General features: G+C 47.4%; 1 protein-coding gene across 1 annotated transcript in view; it reads right to left on the bottom strand.

Annotated features, from left to right (window-relative positions):
- LOC142573016 (galactosylceramide sulfotransferase-like) overlaps positions 1 to 26,186 on the bottom strand; it is a 141,014-nt gene that overhangs the window by 54,860 nt on the left and 59,968 nt on the right. Inside the window, exons 4-5 of the mRNA XM_075682509.1 lie at positions 15,455 to 15,812; positions 1,844 to 2,149 (exon numbers count right to left, since the gene is read on the bottom strand). Of these exons, the coding sequence (XP_075538624.1) occupies positions 1,844 to 2,149; positions 15,455 to 15,812 (664 nt within the window). The remainder of the gene's footprint in view (positions 1 to 1,843; positions 2,150 to 15,454; positions 15,813 to 26,186) is intronic.

Genomic DNA, 26,186 nt, shown 5'->3' with positions numbered 1-26,186 from the left:
AAAAAACATCATATTGCGAAAATTGCCATAGCACACTTGACGTACATCACAAGCTCTGGCCGTGTGGTCGGACCCACTCAAACAAGGATGAAGACTCCGCCAGGCTACAAGAAGCATTACGCACCACGGACCTGGCGGAGCAGCTCTGGGCCGTCCAGCGAGCCCACGATGCGGCCAGGGAGTTACAACTCCCGGTCTCAACGTGAGAGTAGCCCGCTCTATGGGACCTTGCACCCCGTAGCTCGTAGACCTTTCATTAAAGTTATTCCATCCATCGATCCGTTTCAGGGAACAGTGAAAGTAGTACTAAACCTTTTCACACAATATGCGCGCCTATCTCTTCCATTTAGGCCTTAATATAGTTGCGACATTTCACAACTCACCAGAGTGATAAGAATTATGATGGAAGCTTCGCAGGGCAGTGTCCTTCTAACACGGATATACGATGATGACACCAAATATCAAGGTATTTCTTCCATGTAAAATGCAATGTTTCTCATACTTAATTAATAAGGGAATGTTAAGTGTTTAGATGAGCATCTTAAATAACTTCGCGTGTTGAACTTGCAGAAGTTCTTTTCAGGCAAAATTTATGAACAAACAGGGTGCATATATGCATTGCAAGACCAAAAGACCCCTTCAGCGCTACATAGCTTGCGATATCCAAGTCGCAAATGTTCATCACTCACGCGGTTTCAAAGAAGAAACTGCGGTCCACGCATGACAACAGAAATAATCCGAAATAACCTTCTGTAAGTACGGCTCAAGCCGCCAATGTCCAAAGCACTCAGCAAGAAAACGAGGGCACGTGGCAGCCGAGCGACCCGGAGGGTGCAGCGTCCAGGCCGTGACGTCACTTGCGAGAGGGCGCCACTCCAAATTCTCACCGCTAATAGCCACAGCCTCATCCTCCGCTTTCCGCCGCCTCATCGTTCCGCTGCACCATCTTATTCTGCTTTCCTCCTCGCACTATTTCCGCTACCGCCTTCTTTCATCCCCCGCTGCTCCTCGTGTTCGCTTCACATCCTTCTCTACGCCGAGGGCCTACGAGCAACGCATTGTAACAGGCACTGCAACGCACAGTAACTGGCGCCTAAACGCTGCGCTCTAAAACTGCACAGAAATGCAAGAGGCTACCTGTGCGCTTTGCTCTAGTTCAGCCACACATTATTTATGCAGAAAAAACTCGCATATCCCCATTACTTCTCAAATGACAGCTATCATAATGTGGCATACCGAGTTGTGCATGTGATGACCGTGAAGTTATGATTCATATTGTAGTTTTATAATGTCATTCCCGAAATTTCTTCCCCAATCGGCGCTCTGGTCCGCAGGATGCATGCGGCATGCTGGAGAGCTGCTTCACACACCTGTCTTACCGTATGGAAGTAGAAAAAAATGTACAGAATGCGATTATTTCCGGAATAATATACTGCAATGTTATTGGCCCCGTCAAAAGCGGACAATGGACCAGCAGGAGGAGCACAGACCTCTGTTTGGGTAATAAAATTTGTCTCATGGCGACGATGACCGTATACTGAAGGCAAATTTTAAGGGCCCCCATGTGCTGCATCACCATCGATAATCCCTAGGTTGCCCCCCTCTCGCCCTCTCCCCCCTCCCACTGTTATTTGTTGGATTTGTTCTGTAACACTTCCAGGCGTCTCTTCTTTTACTTCTCCGCTCCCGTATCCTCGCGCCCATTCTGTGATTGGTCATCTTCGAACTCAACTGATACACGGTAAGGGTAACAGGCAAGTGAAGGACTGGTGCACTTAGGCAACCGGGTATGGTATTAAAAGCTTAGCTGTACGACAGCTGTCGCAAGGTCTTGTAACGTCACCTGCCGGGCGTTATGTTTGAAGACGACGATGTCATCTGTGTCCCAGCATAAGAGGTCCTTGAGCAGGACCAGAGACTCGTTCATGCGCTCAGCCACCATGACCAGGTCGAACGTTGCGTCAAGCTGCTCAACGAAGCGACGCACTGAGAAAGCATTGCCGAATTCCGCCGCCTCCATTCCCAGGTCGAAGCTCATTTGGTTGAAGCCCTGCGGGCTCCGGGTGCGGCTTCGGTCCAGCAGGCCCATCACTGACCGTTTCGCCAAAGCAGTGCTGGCAAATTGCTCCAGACTCATGTTGGTCTTTCCCTGTGACAACCACAAAAGAAAAATTGTTTCCTGCTGTTAACAACTTTGGTTTTTCTAACAAGAACGTATTGCTTTTGGAAGAGCTTAGCATACCGAGTAATTCTTTTGTATTATTTGACGACGTCAGATGAATGTCTTGCGTTATACGTTAACATGCGACGTAAAAATTTTAAATTTTTGCAGCGATCTTAAAGAAGGGAAACAGTACAGTAGGTGCAAATGAAGTATCTCTTTGTAAGGCAAAGTGGTACACTGGAAAGAAAAGCAATATTCCAAAACAATGGCATTGGTTAGCACAGTGATTGGTAGTCGAATTTATTGTGACTGAATGTATCACTGGAGTCGGTGCCATGCATGCCTAACATGCCTAACCTAACATGCCTGAGGCAATGCTTTGCGTCTCTTGCAGAGAGTGCAGCAGATATCTAGTCAGACTCGCTTCTTCCTTCCAGTGCTTCTCATAATCGCTCCTTGCACTTCACGATCGCGAAACTAAGGCCACGATAGAGGTTATCTTTTATAGCTGCATCAAATTTTCAAGAATTGGCTGTGGCAAATAGCACAATTCGAAACTTGCTGTAATTTACTCGCTGAGCCTGCCCTTACTTGCACGAGAAGTCAGAACGCCTAATTGAATATTTAACATAATTAAGCTAAGTATTTTTTCATATATTTGCTTTAACGCACATAATTCAACACAAGAATGTCAGCTAGTAAGCATGCGACGCATGTTCATCGGGAAATGATTCTCAGGACTGTACTAGTTTTGAGATATTAATTTTGAACGTGTCCAACGAAATATATTGGCGTTTGAGTTACTTTCGTGCTGGAATGCACAAAATAGAATTTTCTAAAAACACTAAGTGGCACAAGAGTGCATTCTTGGCGCACGTGTGACGGCGTATATCCCGAAACCGGTGCCACTATCACAATTCGTTCCAACATCGATATGCCTTCCATACTAACTAGCTACGATACTTAGAAATGAATATGTGCCATTAGGTAAATAATGAAAATGTTCATTAACCTAAATTTCTTAATTCATCGATGATATATTTTCATTTCTCGTAGAAATATTGATCGGCTAATCGAGTAATTTAAATCAAAGATTAGAATTGTGCTATCTGCCGCAGACGATATTGCAAAATTTCGTACACCTCAAAAAAAAAAAATAAAAGGTAAGAAACGAAAAACGCAAATGCTACCCAAGTGTCTCTAGTGTTAGTTTAAGTTTGATGGCGCCTGTACATTCCAGTACAATCGCTGGTACTCATGTGCATATTTGAGCACGTACAACGCTGATCGCTATGCGTGCACAATCTGTTGACACATGGTTCTTTCCATAAAAAGTTTGAAAGATTAAAGAAAGTTCGTGATAGAGTTCTTGAACAGGAAATGGAAACGTCAGCTTGATAACATTGAGTTTTTTTTTTCATTATTTACCGTTTTAGTTAAAGGGCAGCCGAAAGCTTTTGCAGAAAAAGCGAGTAAAGAGCAGTACGTCATGGTTTTCAACCCTCTGAATTCGAATATCGCATTGAAATTGAATGAAAGAAAGCGCAAACACATTTTATTTCGACGAAAAGTGCAGCAGCAGACTCGGGGCAGCTGGCGCGCCTCGTTTCCGCCTGTGATTGGTCGGGCGCCTCATGACGTAAACAATGGTGTTCGTCCGGAACGACTGCTGCCGCTACACATGAAGCCCGGTGCAGGGTAGTTTGGTGCTGTTTTGCTGAGACGGTCATGGAAAATTTGGAGAGCTTGCGTTTTTCTAAAGAGTTCGGCGTTAGGTCCAAACCCTACGAGAGCGATATTGCGCGCGACGGCGACGGGCGACTGCTTCGAGCGACAAAACAGGCTGTCGCTTTAACAGATAGCTCGTTGTTGTCACACGATCACTCGTTTCTAGAAATCTTTAACTCTTCGCTCGTCGTCCGGAAGTAGTATGAGCGACTAGCCAATAGTGCAAATATGGAACTGGATTTACATTACTCAAATACTACTGTTCGTCGCACGGAACGAGCAAACTATTGAATTTATGACGTGCAAGAATAAGAACCTAGTGCAAGACCTTCAAAAGTATTTTGTGCTCCTTTGTACAGTAGAATACATCAACTGAAATTGGCAAAGTATGCGTCACGCTAGATTCGGCGCGTATATTGCTGCCCTCATAAAGGGAAATTGCTGCTCAAAGCCTTCGCTCGCGTGGAGTTCGGCTTGTAGGCGACGAGTGAACGCGACAGCCATCGCCTCTCTTGTCACTGTCGCTGTAGCGTGCAAGATCACTTGTATTGGGTTTATACTTTACTCCCTACATGTACGAGCAAATTGCGAATAGCCGGCCTCTCCAAGACGCAAAAAATGCTGGTGCCAGCAGTGCTTTCCACGCGTACGAGGGCGAAGTGTTACCATCTCCTTGTGTTGGAAATGTTCTTTGGCGAGTATGTTCTTTTTTTCAAAGCTACACTCAGCGATCCAGTGAGTACGTTTGCGGGCAAACAACTGTACTGTTATGTTCCTGCATGCCTCCTCGTAGAACGTAAGCGGTGACGCGATCTTCGGCATTTGTGCGCTGCCCCAAAGCTGTCGGCAATGTACACAGACGGTTTAAACACGGGAAAGGCTTACCGGCTGTTCTAGCACGTGTAGTATAGAACCTTCATCGGCGCGGCATCCGCACGCTACTCGTAACCGGAGAATTCTGTCGCCTACGTGAGATGACCAGTTTCTCTATGTGCGCGAGAGAAGGGAGAGCGCAGCGTCCTGGCGCGTGCCGCCTTTCCAACACATGCAAACCTTACAATTGCACTGCGCTATGGTAGCGGCATGCAGGATGTTTCACAACACACGTGCGAATATAAAATTCGATGCACTTGGCGATGAAACCTGCGTCAAGCGTGGGAGATAAGCGTGCACCTTCCGTTCAGCGTGCTAACATGAAGGAGAACCCAAAGAACGCATTATTGATAAACTCTGGTAGTAATCGTCGTCACGGAAGTGGTTAGAGCGCAGTACTGTTGTTCTTGCGCGCTTGAAGTTCTTTCGCTTCGCAGCAGCCTTCCACTTAGCTAAAAGCTTCTTGGCCTGCGGGAACTAATGGCACATAGGAACATCGTCGCGGTCGCTGGTGTTCGTGATACCGTAGGCTGTACAGAATGCCGGCATGAACGGCCTACAAGTTCATTTGATGCTGCGCACGTCAACTACCACTCTACATACGCACAAACGAAGGAATGAAGGGTCGAGCGAAGCAGATTAGGGCGGCACGCACGAGAAATAAGTCCGGTCAGGCACGGTCGGGGAGACTGCGAAGGAACGGGACACCAGTGCTGACGTCACTACGCCGCGGTTTCCGGTCTCCGCTCGCATCGTCAGTGTCAGCAGCAACGCGCAGCGCTCGGCGGAGGGCGAGCTACAGCGCAATTTTAACCGACGATTACGTCGCTTGTAAGGGAGAAAAACCCCCAAAATTTTGCCTGCATGGTTTATAAGGTTCCCGCATCCGTATATGAGCGTCTTATTGAATTCGACGGACTCTTCAGCTTCCCTTGAAGTAGACTTGATTTGATATGATGGCACGCTCTTTGTCTCAGGTTACTGCCTTTCTTTAATATTGCAGCCCCAGTTATTATGTTCTCAATTGATACCAGCAGTATTCAAAATATATGAATAAATCCAAAAAGGTACGATGACAAGAAGTTCAGAAAGTTGATATGGGTTCGGGGAACCGAAAGACAGGTATTCAGAAGTGGGCGTGCAAGCGGTGTTGAGCTTTACGCCATTGGCCCTCTGCTTTGCTCGCCTCCTTTTCATACTACTGGCACTGGTGTACCGCTCAATCCGAACACCGGCAAAGAGCAATGCAACATCGTTCGTGAATATTGACACACGTACTTATTTACCTTTTCTCGGGGACCGCATTTCACCCACTAATAGCTTAAAGCTATTGCTCAGCGCACTATGCGCCGGCATTGTTTGAAACCTATGCGAAGGTTGTCGTTGATCCTATCTGTTGTCAACGAACCTTGTTTGATCTGATTGTATGCGGCGCGAATTATGTAGAACGTTTATTATATTTTATTTTTAATTATTTAAATATATTGCGGGCGAACATTTTGGTCCAAGCCGGAGGGGCAAATGAAACATAAAGGCAATCGTAACAGCAAGAACAAGAAAACATGAATTCGTTGCTTTAAACACTCATCAATACGCTAAAAAGAACAGCATGCCTGTGAAGCAACGACCACAAGAGTACAATACATTTTAACACTAAACACCAAAGAGGTAATTTTCAGGTGTTGTAGCTAAATTCGCAGCTGCGAAAATCTCCCGATGCAGTGAGTTCCAGTCTTCAACTGTTATAGGAAAATAACTGTGTTTGTGAGCGGTAGTTCGTGCAAACATGGGTGCCAATGATTGATTACGTTTACTACGGGTTATGCTAATAGTGCATCGCTGGACACAACATGGTACATTTAATGTTTTTATCCCGCGATGATTTTGTAGAAGAACGTCAACGACTCATTCTTGTTTCTAACAAATGAATATTATGTAATTGCATTATTGTACTAGGTTAGTCGAGTCTTCGCTACTTGCAAAAAATAAATCTGATTTCCAAATGTTGTACCTTTTCAGGAGGCATAATATCTTTTTTGTAAGAGGATCCGATGTGACTGCAGCATATTCAAGTTTAGACGGAATGAAAACTTTGTAAGTCGAAACTTTGATGCTAGGGGGAGCACTTCTTAACTTTCTTTTAAAAACCATATATTGCGAAGCGCTTTAGTGAAAATATATGTTATGTGTGGTGTCAAAGTAAGGTTGCTACTGAGGGTAATGCCTAAGTATGTATATTTATCGACTTTTATCTGTAGACTATCGCGAATGATGCAGGGATAAATTACGGCAGGTTTCTTCGCCGTAATGCGTACCAGAACAGTTTTTTTTAGAATTCAGCATCATGGGACGCTATAACGTAAAACTAGGGCCCTATAACGTAAAACTATTCCAATGTGTTTCTATTCCAATTTCCTGACGTCAAATTTGCGTAAACACCGACGCAAGCACCGGGCGGTCCCCCGCAGGGTTGTCGGACCAGACCAATCAAACGCTCTCCTCGTTCATAGCAGGTCACTTTTGTTTGCTTGAAAAATGAATAGCATTGCCTACACTGAGCGGCTTGTCGTATCTAATTGGCTGACAAGAGGCGTGGAGAACGCTGAAGTGGAGAGGGATTCACTGGGGCAGAGCCAGTGCACTGAAAATCAATAACCGGATGAAGAGCGTGGTGCCGGCGTCTGCGATTGGCCGGCTTTGCCTTACTTAGCTTGTGGTAGCTGGTCGAAAATCAAGGCGGCATGCAACGGAAGCTTAAGAATGACGCTAAAACTGACCCTCAGGAAAGAAGAGTTGGCAGAATGAGGTAGTGAACGAGCCAAAAGTGCTTGAAAACGTTACACTGTCACGCAAGAAGATTTATTATACGCAAATACACCCATGCTCTCCGGCAGGTGCGAGTAGCCAGCGTCTCAGCGATCGGCGACAGCCACCATTTATTCCTTTCGGAACGGGGCAGCCTGCGGCTATTCAAAAAAAAAGTCAGTTTTGTTCTGCATACTATTGCATCTTTATCGCGTACACTTGACTTTGACGTGGTGAGTTTTTGCGGCTTTGTGACGTCGGGTGACAGGCAGGTGAAGTGGGTGCAGCCCGATAACTTTTTACCAATAGCCGAGGGCTAATGGCGAAAAGGGGTCGAGTAAGAAATAACTGTTTTTTGTTTTTTCTGTCAAATCATGCATAATCAGACTGTACGCATGATATCAGATTGGGAGGTAATGCGGTTTTCGTGACGTCTCCTGACAGACAGGTGAATTGGGATGTGGTCGAAAAAAGTTTTTGACCAATCGCGGAGGGCTGATAGCAGAATTGGAATAGAAAAGTTTGGTATTGTTTTACGTTATAGCGCCCCTATTCCAAACTTTTCTATTCTATTCCAATTCTGCAATCAGCCCTCCGCAACTGGTCAAAAACGTTTATTGCACCACCCCCACTTCCCCTATCTCTCACGCGACGTCACGAACACTGCGATAGTTCGCCATCTGATATGACGTGTACACACTGATTATGCGTAATTTGACCAAACAAAAAAAATTATTTTTGATTTGACGCCTTTTTGGCATTAGCCTTCGGCTATTGGTCAAAAGCTTTCGGGCTGCAGCCATTGCACCTGCCTCTCACGCAAGTCCCAAAATCTCAATAATTACCGCGTCAAAGTGACGCGTACGCGTTAAAGATTCGTTAATATGATTCGTTATATTATTATTATATATTCGTTAATATGATTCGTAATAAGAAAACTGAAATTTTCTTTTGAATAGCTCCAGGTTGCCCCGTTCCGAAAGAACAGAAAGATGGCTGCCGCTGATCGCTCGAGCACTGACTACTCACCCCTACCGGACAGCATGGGTTTATTTGTGTGTAATAAATCCTTATGCGTGGCCGTGTAGCGTTTTCGAGAACTTTCGGCACGTTTACGACCTCGTTCTGCAACTCTTCTTTGCTGAGGATCCGTATTAGCGTCATTCTTAAGCTTCCGTTGCATGCCGCCGCGATTGTTGACAAACCACCGCAAGCTAAGTAAGAGAAAGCGGACCAATCGCAGACGCCGGCACCACCGTCTTCATCCGGTTATCTATGTTCAGTGCAGTGGCTCGGCCTCATCGAATCCCTCTCCACTTGAGCATGCTCCTCGTATCTTGTGAGCCAATTAGACAAGACAAGCGGCTCAGAGCAGGCAATGTTATTCGTTTTTCAAGCAAACATGAGTGACCTCCCATGAATAAGGAGAGCATTTGATTGGTTTATTCAGACGACCCTGCAGGTGACCGTGGGCGGTTACGCAAATTTGACGACAGGTGATTGTGCCTCATAATCAGTGAGTGGTTTTGGCCCCTAAAACCCGATAATTTAACGACAGGTGATTGGAATATATACATGTTAAAGTAATTTTACGTTATATGGCGCCATATTCCACTTTCTACACCAATTATCAATGCACATAAGAATTGTCTCTAATACATTCTGATTGGCATTAGAGGATATTTTTCGAACAAAATACTATCATCCGCCAATAATCTAATGCTTACCTCCTGGGGCACGACATCGACCAAGTCACTCACATAAATAATAGCGGTCCCAGGACACTTCCATGGGCAACACCAGAACAGACATGCAGCATTGTGTACTCACGTATTTTATCGCAACGAACTGTGCACGATTACAGAGGTAAGCAGTTATCCACTGAATAATTTACCCTGGAAGCCCTGTTTGCTGCAGTTTGTCAACTTTCCATGAGGCACTTCATCGAATGCCTAGCAGAAGTCGAAAAACAGTACGTCAACCTTTCCTGCTAAATCCAAAAACACTCGAAAAATTGTGCAGAGTTATGATTTGCAGAGTGATTATGGATAACCCTTTACGGAAACATGGCGCATCAGAACTTTCTTATGTGTTGAAAATTTGTTTATATAGTTAACGACCACATGTTCAAGCAGTTTACCAGGAACAGGTAATAGAAACTGGCCTGCAGTAAGAAACCAGTAACCGATCGCCTTTTTTATGTATAGGAACAACCCTAGCTTTAAGCCAAACAGCCGGAACCTTACCAGTAGAAATAGGCTGACTAAAAAGTTTAGCTAATGGCTGTGATAGCTGCTTAACGTAACGTCTAATAAATGCATCGGGAATTTCATCGGGCCCTACAGAATTTTTATCGCTCAAATTAAGCAATATGGTCATTACTACCTAACGCGTTAATATTAAATCACACCCTGAGTCAGAAAAGCGCTCCGTATGCAAATTGTTATTGGTCTCCGTGAAATCTGACTGATAATAATTATTCAAGGTATAAAAGATTACCCTGGGTTCTGTTCTGTTATCATTATTGACTTTTATTTTGTCTATCCCTTCATTTCTTTCAGCTAAATAGCGCCAGAGTTTTTTCGGCTAAGATTTAACGAAATCAGCAAGTTTATTATTGAAAAAGTTTTGCCTGGCTGCATTCAACCTCCTGGAGAGCTCTTATTTAAGTTCACCAAACTCGGGTAGATGAGTTTTGTTATTTTTCCTAAGCCTTTTAATCCTACGCTTCAAATAGTTTATCTCACGATTAACCCTCTATCTCACAACTACCTCACTTTCTGGAAGGGACGTGGTCACAAGCAGTTATGCTGAAATCTTCGACCAGTAATGTCTAAGAGCCAACGCGCTTGATCCGAAGATTGCCGACTTTGCTTTGACTTTGGCCTGAGCTTTGCTTGTGTTACTGGGCACAAGTTCGCACAATAACGAGTTAATTACGTGACGCATGGTTGTCACTACTGTGTTATTCACCGTCGCTACAATGTGACATATGGTGGATGTTCTGGGTAACTGCGCTGGGCGATGGGTGGGCGAGCTGGCGTTCGCGGCAGCGTTGGCGGACGGCGAAACTCAGGCCTTTCAGGAATGCTAGCGCTGGCGCGGAGGCCTTTGATGGCGGCCGATGAAGATGTCGGTCATCACTTCGAGCGCGGGATGCGGCGATTCCGCCTGCACTTAAGAAACTTACAGTAACCGTTGAAGTTATTGCTTGACCATGTCACTGATCCGGGCTATCTGAGCATACAAGGAAAGGGACATGTTGCGCAGTACTTAGATTTGGCGCTGCTGCGTGAGCATTTCCTGAATATATTGCCTAGACCGTATTTCCAGTCTTCTCAATATTCCTCGCCTCTGCCAAAAATTCTGCTATGGTCATGGACGGGTTTCGGATCAGTCCGACGAACAGTTCTTGCTTTGTGCCCCGCATAAGGAAGCGGAAGTTTTCTCCTCGGACATTAACACGTTGGCGCGACGACAAAGACGCGTCATCTATTCCGTGAAGATAGCGACGTTCTCATGGCGCAGTTATACTCTGACTTCGAGTAGTAGGTTGGCCATCTCTCTTCCAACGACGCTCGTAAATGTCGTCAGGAAGTTGCTTCTAAATAGGTCATGTTAGAGTGGTCTGCGGCATCTGAAAGCAAATATTTGCGGCGCCCTCCAAGGAGAAGTACACATGACGAAACTTGTCCTCAGAGTTCTAGTTGTTCAAGCTTAAAACCCTTTCGAATGTATAGAGACCGCTTCCTGCGTCGTCGTACCAATTGCCACGGAAGATTGGCGGTTCCCTGGGTTTTTTGCCTGCAGTAATTGTCTGTGATTGTGGTCTGTCATTGTGGTTCTTGAATTAGTTTCGCTCTTCCTCATCGTCCCAGCTTCTCCGGACGCAAATCTTGAAGCCTGCACCTAGCACTATGGCGTCTCAGGCTCCAGAAATATGTCATTACCGTGGTCATGAAGTTCGGATGGAAGCATTCTGATGCCGACTGCATGTTTCCCACCCCTATTGACCTGACGCTGAACGAGACGACGATGCCATTTTTGGAAGAATAATTACAGACGACTTCACGGAACAGCAACGAGCAGAGCAGGCGTTATGAAGCCTTGTTGAGTACTTAGCAAGCAAGACCGACCTTGTCCCTAGGATATTTCGGCGTGGACTCGCTTCGTTTACTTTGCACAACGGCGTTTTTGCAAAGAGCATTTCGCCAGTCCGTGCCAGCTACCTTCTGGTTGTTCCTTTAGCTCTACGGTCATACGTTCTACATGCCCTTCATGATAATCCGACTGCTGGGCACCTTCAATTCTCCCGTACCCTTGCGAGGATTCAGAAGCATCACTAGACGCGCCTGACCACAAACATCCCCCGTTACGTCAAGACGTCCGAAGCCTCAGCGACGCATGACAACGACAACAATGCCAGCGAGATTGCTGCAGCCATTCGAGCCTTATTGCCGACAATTCCAACACATCGGAATGAACTTAATTGGGCCTTTTCCGATGTCAACGTCCCGTAATAAGTGGATCGCCGTGGCGACTGACTACCTTACTCGCTTAGCTGAAACAAGAGGCCTCCCGAAGGGTATTGCAACCAATACTACAACATCGAGGCATTCTATTCCTCATCAGGAAGAGAAGGAATTACCTCTGCAGCACAGCTAAGCTGAGCCATTCTGCAATACAGCCAGCAAAGCCACATGAGGACAACTGCTTACCACACGGAGGGGGCGGGAGGCAAATGGTTTACGGAAGAACTGAACGAAACTCTCGCCCACATGTTACAATACACGTCGATATGGAGCACAAGACGTGAAATACCGCCGTCGCTTACGTAGCCGCCGCTTACAACACGGCAGTTAAAGAAACAATGCAGATCACGCCATTCAAGCTGGTTTGCAAATGAAACCGGACGACGACTCTAGACGTCATGCTGCCGCGCATCCTCGTCGAAGAAGATGTCGCCGTCGATGCCCATCTCCAGCGCGCCAAAGAAGACCAACAAGGTCGCCCCCCCCCTTCAAGAATAAGCACAGGGCCGACAGCCGGCACTATGATATTTGACGACTGTCCGTGGAGTACCAGTCTGGATGTGGAGTTTGTGTTTGGACCCCAATACACCAACGCTGATGTAGGGAGAAATTTTTGCGATGCTATGGTAGACCATATAATACTGCTACGGAACAGTATTTGCAATGTGATAGAGGCGAGTAGGGTGGAGACGACGACGACGATTAGAGGCTAGCGCGGGCTGCTGCTTCTTGGCCAAGTGCGGCGTATTGCCTAGTCAATTTATTTCTATATAGCTTTTCGTCGTCGTCTCCACCCTGCTCGCGTCTTTGTCATCGCAAATACTGTTCCGTCGCACTGTGCCTTTGAGATGCATGACGCACCCAGTGCAGGACATCCTGGGGTAATCCGCACGTATGACCGCCTCCGCCGCCGCTTCTATTAGCCCAGTCTCGCTCGCTCCGTCCGACGCTATGTTGCTGCCTGTAATCCCTGCCAGCGTCGAAAAACACCACAGGTGCTACCTGCCGGTCATCTCCAGCCGATCACCGTCCCTGTGGAACCGTTCTTTTGTGTTGGATTAGACCTCCTCGGTCCCTTTCCCACGTTATCCTCTGGGAACAAATGGGTAGCCGTCGCAACTGATTACGCCACCCGATAAGCTATCACGCGGGCTCTCCCTACCAGTTGCGCCACTGACGTCGCGGAGTTTCTCTTGCGTGACAGTATCTTAGTTCATGGCGCCCCGCGACAGCTGCTTACTGACCGTGGTCGTAACTTCCTCTCGAAAGTTATCGCCGACATTGTGGGTTCCTGCTCTATTCAACGCAAGCTGACTGCCTCATACCATCCTCAAACCAATGGCCTGACAGAGCTGTTAAACCATACTCTTACCGATATGCTGTCCAAGTACGTTTCGAAGGACCACCAGGACTGGGACATTGCCCTTCCTTAGGTTACATTTGCGTACAATTCTTCCCTGCACGACACCACCTTATTTTCTCCATTTTATCTATTGTGCGGTCGCGAACCGACCTTACCCCTAGACACAGCACTTCCTCCTGCTGCGATCTCAACAAGCGAGTATGCGCGCGATGCCATCGCCCTCGCGGACCATGCACGCCACCTTGCCCGTACTCGACTGACAGCCTCGCAAACCACTCAGCAGCGTTAGTACAACGCCCGCCACCGCGACGTACAGTTTTCGCCTGGTGCGCTCGTGCTGCTGTGGTCGCCCTCTCGTCACGTCGGACTTTCAGAGAAGCTCCTTTCGCGATATACCGCGCCCTACAGCGTGCTCCGCCAGGTGACGCCTGTGACGTACGAAATCGCTCCTGTGCGTTCAACCTCGTCCTCCACTGTGGCATCTAGTGGTGTTGTGCACGCCAGTAGGCTCAAGACCTACTACACTGCTTCCGAGTCAGGCGTTTAGTCGCTCCGGGACGGCGCTTTTGCCGCCGGGGATAGTGCTACGGAAGAGTATTTGCGATGTCAAAGAGGAGATAAGGGTGGAGACAACGACGACGATTAGAGGCTAGCGTGGGCTGTTGCCTCTTGGCCGAGTGCGGTGTACTGCCTTGCAAATATACTTCTATATCGCTTTTCGTCGCCGTATTCCTACGTAACAATATCATCCGACGTAATGGCGCACCCGACTGAGGTCGTGCCAAACAACACTTTTCTATCAAAGTGGCGCCCCTCACGGCCTGAACTAGCCCACATCGTGCGCCTTAGGCCGTTCTACCGGCGCTGAAGAACTCAGGCAGTTCGATTCTTTCTGTCTTTGTTATTCTTACTACATGTGCTTTCGTTTCTTGTTCTCTTGCTTGTAGCTTCGGCAGGATGCTTTACCAAGAGGAGGCATTGAGGCGTGCACTCATTTAGATGTTTCTCGGGGACTGCATTCCACTCGCCAACAAATTAAATTTATCTATCAGCGCTTGACGCGACTGCATTATTCGGAACTTACTCGATGGCTATCGTTGATTCTATCTGTTGTGTCTGTTGTAACTGAACGTTGTGTAATCTGACTGTATGCGCGACGCAAGTCCTCCAGTAATTTATGGAAGGCATGCCTGCACCAGCTATTCCGCTCGAACCTTCGGCGAGTATTGCATAAAAGCACACCTTGACCCGCTGATGATATTTCCAACGGTCGCCGACTTTGCTCCCAGCTCTCGTTGTACCTGAGTGTTCCTTGTTCTGCTGGACGCAAGTTCGTCCAAGTAAGAATCAGTTAGGTGATCAACAGTTGTCGCTACTGTATCCATCACAGTCACAGGAATGTGACGATATCATGCCAGGCCTCCGAGCGCGTCCACGGCCCCTTTTTTACTGTGGAAAACCCACCTGGGATTCCTTTGCAGCTAAGTGCCACCGGTATTCTTCATTACTTTTCACAAAGTAAAGTATTGAAGGAACCTGGTGCTGTTGACGGCTGCACTACATTTTTATTTTCATATTTCACTCCTTCTTCTACCTTTCCTTCTTTTCTCCAGTTTCCCAACCTTATTTATCCTCATTATTCTGCAATAATTCTGCAGAATAATGAATAATAGTTTATTTGCAGGGAATAATTCAAATGCAGTTCTATGATTACATCTGAAGTTCTAAAAAAAGTTCATTTTAGGCATTATGTGTCCTCTTGTCCTATACCACCAAGTTAATAAGATGGTCATTTTTTTAGTCTTTGTGGACAGTGAATGTTTCTTGAGTTTACGTATTTGTCTGTGCTAACAAGTTGTTAGTGCACGTGAAACGAACGCATTCTAATTTCGTGCGCAACCTACACTTTTCATCGAAACCGTTTACCTTTTTGTTCGAACATGATGGAGTCATATTCTGTGAATTCTTTCCATCTGTTTTGGAACGCACCTTTAGATCATAGTAGGAGTACAGAGACTCGAATAGCGCAGCAGGTTCCCGTACGATGGTGACAAAGAGCGGCCGCTGTCCCAGCACAGCGCGCATCTCCGTCTCGTGGAATCTCGCGTGGTGCACGAGCATGTCGAACGGCGGCCTGCCTACCGCCATCGAACGGTTGAAGAGGTGCGGATGACCAAGGTAGTTCGCGCTCTTTGGAAGCACGAAGCGGAGGCCATGGCTCTCGCCGTAGCGCATCAGCATGTTCTGCACAGACGAGCTGGCGCACTTGTGCGTTTTCAAGAAGCACACACTGCGCTGCTTTTCCGTAGGACACCGGCGCATTTTACCTCTTGGCACAGGCAACAACCTGCGGCATCCAGGGAAAACATTTAAGCACTACTAAAATAAAAATAATAGAGAAAAAAGGCTCGATGCTGCAGAACCCATAATACATCACCACATATAAAGCGGGACGGAAGAAAAGGCTCAGTTTTTCTTTGCCAGTGTGCATTATACACTTTGAAGATTAGCCACGTTGCAAAAATCAAAATTTGTGTATTCTTGTTAACGGCTTTAGAACTTGTTTTTCTATTTCATTTTCGTTTAGCATGTTGGCATGCTGCCGACCGTATCAATCAAGATTGTTTCAGTTCTCTTTTTAATTATACATTTCGGTTGAGTTCAGTGCACATATCATATCCCACAGTATTGAACTGTGCAGTGGAAATAAGTGTTTACATCAACCCTTCGCCAGGAAAGAAAACTGCTATTATGAAACTTAGCCGGAAACACCGTTGGTTGCGGCAGTTCGCTTCTCGCGACTTGAGGTGTAGCATTCGCACGCCACGAAATGAAATCCTAGCCAGGGTTAATGATTATCATATAGATCCATAAAAACAAGTCTGATGTAAGGCAACCTGCTCTTAATTCTGTGCTGTGGTCTACCGGCTAGCACGATGCTCTTACAGGATTCGTCTAAAATCGGAGACGTAATTGAAACTCGAATATATCGCCTTGACAACGGTACTGCGCGATGAGTTGAGCTGCACAAATCAGCGTTGTGGTAGGTACCGCTGATTGATAAAAACTATTCATCATACCATTTGTGTTTTTGTATACCCTCGAAACTTCAGGGTGCACCACCTAGTAATGATAGTCACCTTGGGAGCCGGTTACAGTTCTGCGACGTTGTGTAACAGTCACACTTGCTACTGTTCAAATCATTTGATTGCTTTGTGCTACGTGAACTTCGTTTTATGGCTTTTCATAAGCAGCGCATTCGCAAATGTTACTCAATGCTTTCTTTCGAACTTGTTTATAGTGTAACAGCTTAATTAGGCAGTATGAAGGGGGCGGGGGGGCATTGGAACGCGCACTATGCGAATCTATAAATGATTTTATGACGAATCAACAATAACTCGAAGGCAATTTGCACTCTCGAAGGGAAGACGCTAGAGGAAGGAGGCAAACGATGATCGTCAAATTTGTCTAGTGCCGTCACATGAAGGCAGACGTTGATTAAGGCCATATAAGTACAACTCTTGCTTGGGCTAGTTGGTTCATGCTTGAATAAGTAATGGCAAGGCGCAGAAGACCAGGACTCAAGAAGAAGGACACAAACGACAGGACCGGTGCCACTCGAGACTGGCAAGCTGAGACGGCGATCCGGTTGACGCACAAAATGGCAGAATCGGTGCAAAAAAGCTTTGTTGAAAGAAAGGGCCCAATGTAGAGAGCAGCGGAAAGGCGATAAACATCCAGGAAAAATGGCACACATGGGAGAGGAGAGGCAAGAAGACTCAGGCACATAACACCCACAGCCGAGATAGCAGACTAACTGCGAACGCAGCAAGCCGGAGGAACAATACGTATTGCGAGAAACATGCCACATTATAAAAAACCGAGGTTCCGCCTTTGCCAGTAGACGACACGAAGATCATCTACAGGCCTAAGGCGGGATTACAACTCTCCAAATGGACATTGTTGGCAGTGACACATGCCATCGACCGAGATAGCAAGTTGTCCCAAAAAGACTTCTATGACAACATCTGGATTCAAGTGAAACATATCGAGAATATAATAATCGCAAGTACTCCAAACAAGGACATCGCCTACGAAATGCTCCTCAAGATCACCAGCATCCAGCTTGGAGGGTTCATTTACGAAGTTAAAGCACATGCCAGGACATCAGAGGGCTTCAGCAAAGGCGTAATCTACAACATCCCGCCCGGCACTAGCGAAGGACTACTTCAAGGGCTACGAGCATCCGCAGATACACTGTTCTCGCAGCACGCATGCTGGGAAGATCGTCAACAGCACTCATTTACTTCGAGGGACCGCACGGCCCATACAACATCATATATATATATGCTGTAACTACCGCTTCAAACCACCCAGGAAATCCATGCAATACTGCAGAACCTGCGGAGCACTACGGCACCTGCAAGATGTCTGCCCGAAACCCCTTATGAACTTCTGCTACATACGCAGGATGGAAAATCAACCGGAAGACCATGACTTGCAACACAGTTATAAGATCTGTCGGCAACCACGTGAGACAGCATGAGGAAAGGAATGCCGACATAAACTGAAACCAAATCCACTACCGTACAAGATCAGACTACAGTGGGAAAACAAGATCCAAGAGCAACAATGCAGATGGAACTCAAATGCAGACTCAGGCTTCCCGGCACTATCCTTATCAAGCAGTAACTCACTACACAGGTCCACGCAGATCCACAAGTTACTCCAAATCAACAGGCGGTCAGGCAAACGAAGGACCCGGGTCACGATCATGGTCTGGATCCCGTTCACGCAACCCACAAAAGCTAGTCACGTATGCAGACGGGGCAGGAGGAAACACACGAACTCAAGAACCCATGAAAACCGAATGAAATCTTCGAGCACAGCTACAAAATCAGGAAGACCTCACTGACATGCTCATACAAAGGTGCAAAGAACCAAACCACGCCAATCAAGCCTCGAAACACTCAAGCAATGCCAAACATCCCACCACCCCTTACAAAAGAGCGAATCAAGGAAATTGTAAGAATGGAGGTGCGGAAGCACATACAGGAGTCCATGACCACTTTTGCAAAGGAGATAACACAACAGCTTAAGCAACACAACACTGCTCAGCTGTCCGCTATCCATGCTACCCTCCAAGACCTCAGCGACTTCATTCCTATGCGAAGCAGAACCACGTAACGAAAGCCGCAGTAGAAAAGCAACTCAACAACACCGACACGGCTCGCAAGAAAGCACGTAAAGACATCCACAATGCAGCGAGACCGGAATCCATGGCCCGGGGTGAAAACAATGACATCGAACAAGATGGCGAGTAATACCAAGAAGAAATTACCACAACTCCCAATGAAGCTGTGGCAATGGAACTGTCGCTCTATCCGAACCAAAAGAAGAAACCTCCTGGAACTGACCAAAATGGAACAACTAGATATCATCGCTATCCAAGAAACCTATCACACTAATCTGCGCATACGGGGATATGTCACACACACCAGATCACAGAGAACAGCCATCTTGACGAAGAAGAATCTCACCACGCAAGATCACACAATCCAGGGAAAAACCGTGGAACACACCCTAGTGGAAGTGCAACCTGAGAAGAAGACACATCAAAGACTCTACGCCCTATGCTTAAATAGTCCACCCAAGGATCCGTTATCGGACTTTGCCAACTTCATCACGCAAGCCAGAAAACTATCTAAAGGCCATAAGCTCTTAATAATGGGGATTTTAATGCCCCGCACACAGCATGGGGTTCCGAGCACACGACCAAGAAAGGAGCGCGAGTGGACGGTTCGGCGCAACAGAATCACCTCACCCTCTGGAATGATCCTAAACCAAGGACTCGAATAGGCAACAGTGTGCCCATGGATACAAATTCCCACCTCACCTTTACAGTAGGAATATCCAAGGCCGAATGGACCCGACTGGAAGAAAATCTCGGCAGCGACCACCACATCCTTCAGCTTGAAATCCTCCTCCATAAGAAGCGGAGCAGAGCCGGAACGGTAAGGATCACGGACTGGAAGGCCTTCCGAGAACATGGCGTAAAAGGGAACGTCGAACATATGAAAGAGTGGCTAAGCGAAGTGGTCAAGACGGTGTAGAAGCAAACTAAAATCATCCAGCTCACAATAGAGACGCCAGCCGTAGACTATCACCTCCTACATATTTGGGATGCCAGAAGAGGAGTACTGAGGCTGTGGAAAAAGATGAAAGTTAACCGCATATTGCAGAAACGCATCTCTCACATAAAAAGCAAGCAGAAGAACACGGAGATCAACTCAGCAGTCGGCACTGGCATTATCTGTGCGACCAACTTCAAGGTGTGTGCCTTGAAGTTGGTCGCACGATGATTTGGCAGATACTACGAGCCCTTCTAGCTACTACCAAAACAATGACTCAACAAAGACAAGACCTCAAGAAAATCATTCACTCCCATTCAGGAACTGAAAACGTATTCTGGAAGAAATCAAGCGTAAACTTGTCGGAGACAATGCCCCCAATGTTACCGATTCCCGACCGTACAAATGCGAACCAATCCTCACCCCCGAAAGCCGTTTCACGCTTCCTCAACTCCAGGTCGCCCTTGCCAAATTGACCCGTAACACATCGCCAGGAAATGACAAGGTGACAAACAAGATCCTACGAAACCTCCCAGACGAGGCCCTAAATGGACTTCTCGACTGCATGAATAACTGCTGGGAGAAAGGTGAGCTCTCGGCAGAATGGAAGCACGCAGAAGTCATTATGATCCCAAAACACAACTAGCCACTAAAAATCAGCAACCCGCGGTCCATCTCCCTGACTTCCTGCGCTGGAAAGCTTCTCGAACACATGGTTCACGATCGCCTCACCCCATACCTCGAAAACTCAGGACTCATGCCTGATACAATGTTTGGCTTCGGACAGCTTCTCTCAGCACAAGCTATACTACTACAGCTCAAGGAAGACATCTTGGACTACCCAGAACGCCACAAAAAGTTCTCTCCCTTAGCAATAGATGTAAAGGACCCTTCGATAATGTGAATCATGAAGCAATCCTCCAGAATCTCCTGGTCACAAACTGCGGAATCCGGGCCTACCTACACGTACACAACATTCTCAAAGATCGCATGGCTACGGTGGGTATCGGCAACATCCGAAGCGACAAGTTCGAAATGCCCAACAAAAGAACTCTTCGAGGGTGAGTCATTTCACATTTGCTGTTCAATCTCGCCATGATGAAGCTCCCGCAACAACTCGATGGCATCGAAGGTTTAAGCCATGCAATATGCGCCGACGATATAACGTTATGGACAAACGCGTCCACAACCGGCCAACAGCAAACTACTCTCCAAGAGGCAATTGATCAGATAAAACAGTACCTCTCAATATGCGGTCTCCAGTGCGCCCCTGAAAAATAAGAGTTAGTTATACTTAAGGCAAGGACGCTGGCAAGACCACCAGCCTACTGCGCCCCAGATCCCCACGTCCGGCTCAATGGAATCGGTATCCCTCAAGTTGGCTCGCTCCGCGTCCTTGGCCTCACAATGCATAAAGACGGTTCTGGCACAGCTACAGTCCCGAAGTTTCAGAAGATTCTAACACAAGTAACTCATCTCATTCGGCGTATAACAACCCAAGAAGAGGACTTAGAGCAAGAAACCATCCCATTTATCCAAGCACTCCTTAGAAGCCGCATCACATGTCACCCCTTATCTACTGCTCAATAAACTGAAATTGAACAACTCAACAACATCATCAGAAAAGCAATGAAGAGCGCACTAGGACTTCCCAGTATGACCTCAACCACGACACTACTCAAACTTGGCCTCCGTAATACCTGGGAAGAAATGAGTGAAGTGCACAGAGCCAGTCAGCTGGAACGCCTTAAGCTCACTCGAACCGAGAGAGCAGTACTTCACAAACACGCATACTGCGAAAACTTCATAGCAGGCTCAGACGTGAAAGCCCGATTACCGCCACTTCTTCGTGACTCTGTCTCAGTCGCCCCAATACGTCGCAACATGCGTGTAACATACCACAAAGACGATGAGCAAAACGTGAACAAGGTGAATGCAGGAGCCAACGTTTCGACAAGTGGACTTGTCTTCTTCAAGGCTTGAAGAAGGCTTGAAGAAGCCGTGAAGAAGACAAGTCCACTTGTCGAAACGTTGGATCCTGCATTCACCTTGTTCACGTTTTGCTCATCGTCTTGAATTTCGATCTCCCGCATTCCCCGTCTTTTCTCTGGATACCACAAAGCCAGAAGACAAGAAAGAGTTAAAGCGCTCAGCAAGAAATACTCAAAGAACCCCAAGACGAGATATACAGATGCGGCAAAATACGCAGGTAGAAGAGCATACGTAATTGCCGTGACCAACAACCAAGGGAATGAGCTAGTCTCTGCCCCCATACCGGGGAGAAATCGAGAAATGGCGGAAGAAGTGGCCATCGTCCTCGGCATCGCCCCATGCAAAGACACAGCATTCATCTTGAGCGGCTAGCAAATATCCTGTAGAAACCTACGAAAAGGCCGAATTTCTGCCGTAGCATTGAAGATTTTAAAAGAAACAACAGACGCCAAGAACTACCCGAAACTTACGTGGCATGTACCCAAGGCAACGAACAGCTGGAAGAAAACGAAGCAGCACATGCGGTCACCCGAAAGCATACCAGCCGAGATTTCCTGCCACATGCTCTCCGGAAAGCGACGAGGATGAAGGACATTCCCAACAAGTACGCCATAATATTGCAACATTACCGACTGGAAAGAAGACAATATCCTCTACCACATTCAAAATTAAGCAAAGAAGAAGCCACCACCCTACAAGCTAATACGTATGTCCATGAAATTATCATTCACCGGATGCGCCCCACCAAATTCTGATACCTATGCCGATATTGTGTTGTACCAGACACCCTCCAATACATGGTGTTGGCGTGCCCACACCGAGAGAAAAACAGTCAAGATGATGCCTCAGAAACGTTTCAAGCAACGGAAGAAACGTGGGAGGCAATGTTAAAGTCAGAGAGCCTGGAAGATTAGCGAAGGCTGGTGGACCGGGCCCGGGCGGCGGTATTACCCAATGGTTTTCTGGACTAAGAGAGCCGCCCACCTAGGGCGAAGAAAGAACACTTTCTCGTAGTTTCTCACAATAAACATTCATTCCTCCTCCTCCTGTCGGGATCAAAGCCGGGCCCTCTGCTCGAGAGTGAGCTGCTCTACCTCGGCACCACGTCAATGCTTGCTAGCTGCTGCAAGAACATACCTTATACACGAGTCCTAGTGCGGGAGAAATCACGCGATGTGAGAGGCGCGTCGCGTAGCGTCGATACGTGCATTGCATGTTATTGCACCATTTGGCACGCCATGTAGCAGTTGTACAGGTAGCAGTAAAAGGTACAGATGTTTTGAGGAAGGAAAAACAGATTAAGCAGATGCATACAACAATACATACAATACAATACATACATACAGAAGAGGCCGTGTGACAATATGTCACCGCCCCTGTTCAACGGAGATACCATAAAATCATCATCAGCAGCAGCAGCCGCTTGAGCGTCGCATTGTGCCATTTGTCTCGCCATACCTGTCACATGATGGCCTATGCGCGCCTCGTAGCGTCGTTAAGTGCAAACTTCGCATTGCCGTTGCGTTGTATTCAACGAAGTGTCACTGCATTGAGCGATTCCATCGCATCAAGCGACGTATCAAGGGATGTGATATGTGCGCCACGTAGTCTCCATACACATGTTTTGTCTTCGGTACCCGTTATTGGGCCTCCTCGCAAATTATTGACCGCTGCTGAAGAAACGAATAGTAGAGCTACGCACGCGGCGGCAACCAGGGTCTCTATAACGTAAGACTATTGCAAGCTTTTCTATTATAATTCTGCAATCAGCCTTTCGCGATTGGCCAAACTTTTTTCTGGACCACGTCCACTTCAACAGTCTGTCTCGCGACGTGACGAGAAACACGATAGATCCCCATCTGATATGACGAGAACACACTGATTATTCATGATTTTACCGAACAAAAGAAAAATAGTTATTTTGGTTTGACACCTTTTTGCCATAAGCCCACGGCTATTGGTCAAAAGGTTTCGGGCTGCACCCACTTCACCTGCCTGAACACGAAGTCACAAAACTGCAAAAACTCAGCGCGCCAAATTGACGTGAATACATTAAAGATATATTATCATGTCGAGCAAAACTTATTTCTTTTTCGGAATAGCCACAGGCTGTTATGTTGCAGAAGGAATAAAAGATGACTGCCGCTGATCGGTCAGGCTTTGGCTACTTGCACCTGCCGGAAAGCATGGGATTATTTGCTCATAATAAAGCTTTTTTACGTGGCCGTTCGACGTTTTCGAGAACTTTCGGCACGTTTACGACCTCGTTCTGCCAACTCTTCCTTGCGGAGGATACGTTTTAGCGTCATTTTAAGCTTCCGTTTTCGACCAGCCGCCGCAAGCCAAGTAAGGAAAAGTGGACCTATCGTTGACGCCGGCACCACCCTCTTCATCCAGTTATCGATTTTGAGGGCAGTGGCTCAACCCCATCGAGTCGCTGTCAACTTGAGCGTGCTCCTCGCGTCTCGCCAGCCAATTACATAACACAAGCTGCTCAGTGTAGGCAATGTTATTTGTTTTTCAAGCAAATGAAAGGTAGCTCCTATGAACAAGGAGAGCGTTTGGCTGGTCTGTTCAGACAACGCTGCGAGTGACCGCCCTATGCTTGCGTCCGCGGTTACGCAAATTTGGCGTCACGAGATTGGAATAAAAACACATTGGAATAGTTTTACGTTATATGGTGCCAGCTAAGGTCGAGCTCAGCAGACCGCTATGCTGAGAGCCGCGCTAGCTGGAGCTCACCGTCGACGCCGGGCGGACCATTCAATTTATTCTCGTCGGAGCGACGCGAAGACACTGCGCCGCGAAGCCGCTCTAGCGCTTGCTGCCGAAAACGGAGCTGCATGTGCCACCCCCGCCTGTGGCTTTCTTATATTTAGGCACCGCTTTGTTGAGAAAGCAAACTGCAGCGTTTTATTGTTAATTCTGGTTCAACAGCGGTGCGCACGAATCGCACGGCAGTTTTACTGCCATTTCATTCTGCTACGTATATTCGGCTTTGTCGCTCGACATCGATGGCCGTTCAGCAATGACACTGATGATGTTTGAAAAAAAAAATATATATATATATATATATATATATATATATATTGTAAAGGGGGTTTAGCAGCGACAAACTCAGCACCAGCAGGTAGGGCGCATCCCGCGAACGAACTGGGCACGTGCCACACGAAGGCAACGGGGCTTTTCAGCCTGTCGATCTTCTTGATCACAATCACCCCCGGAATTGAAGAGTAGCCATCCTGGCGACGTAGGAAGAAGTGGGCGAATCGTAATACTACTTCAGCCGGTCAATGTGCAGAGTCTCTCGCCCCCGACGACGCAGATCGGAAGATGGCGATACGGGTACGACCACGTAGTTCACTGGTGATATTTTTGCAACCACACGGTAGGGCCCGTGGTACTTCGGGAGGAGCTTGGACGAAAGGCCAGGAGCAGCAACAGGCGGGACCCAAAGCGACACGAGTGAGTCGGCAGGGAAGGGGTGAGGGGGAGGATTGAGTTCATGGCATTCTTTTTGGCGGCAATGTTGAGCAGATGTCAAAGAACGGGCCAGTTGTCGGCAATTCTCGGCGCGCTGAGCAACCGCAGAAACAGGTGAGCATTCAGCAGGACCCTGCTGAATGCTCACCAGATTCTACGGGCCGCTACGGGAGAACCGTATCAATGGTGCTGGAGGGATGGCGGCCGCAAAGCAGAAAGAATGGTGAGAATCCGGTAGTGGCTTGAGAATCTGTGTTATGGGCGTAAGTGGCGAACGGAAGTACAAGGTCCCAGTTCGAGTGGTCAGATGCAACATACATTGATAGCATGTCAGCAAGAGTTCTGTTGAGTCGTTCTGTTAAGCCATTCGTCTGTGGATGATAAGCAGTAGTAGTGCGGTGAATAATTTGGCATTCAGATAGGAGTGACTGCAGGACGTCCGAGAGGGATACGCGGCCCCGATCGCTCAACAGTTCACGAGGTGCGCCAAGGCGGAGAACGAAGTTGTTTTGAATGAACGAGGCGATGTCTTTTGCTGATGCGGCAGGCAAGGCGGCGGTTACAGCCTACCGTGTCAAATGATCTACGGCGACAGCAATCCATCGGTTCCCAGCGCAAGTAGATGGAAGAGGCCCGTATATATTAATGCCGACACAGTCAAATGGCTGAGCTTGGCAGGGAAGTGGTTGGAGAGGTGCGGTGGAGAGATGCGGGACACATTTGCGTCGCCGGCAGGCAATGCAGGAGCGTACGTATTTGTGGACGAAGGTGTACATCCCTCGCCAATAATATTGTAGGCGAAGCCGTGCGTAAGTTTTTGACGTTCCGCCGTGAGCACACTGCGGGTCAGAATGAACAGCGGAGCAGAACTCTTGTCGTAGGTGGCGAGGCACTACTAAGAGCCATTTGTGGCCGACATTGTGGTAGTTGCGGCGGTATAAAAGTCCGCCCCCGATCGTGAAATGCTGCGCCTGTCGGCGTAACGCTCGGGGTGCCGAAGTTGCCGGAGGATTTGACAATAAATCGTATATCATGACGATCCATGGGTATTTTCGTTGCTCCGATGCCATGTCCAGGATGTCAAGTGGTGAGATGTCATGTCTGTCAGTAGAAGT

This window comes from Dermacentor variabilis, chromosome 2, assembly GCF_050947875.1.
Source record: "Dermacentor variabilis isolate Ectoservices chromosome 2, ASM5094787v1, whole genome shotgun sequence".
Classification (NCBI taxonomy): Eukaryota; Metazoa; Arthropoda; class Arachnida; order Ixodida; family Ixodidae; genus Dermacentor; species Dermacentor variabilis.
This window is presented reverse-complemented; position numbering and strand designations above follow the sequence as displayed.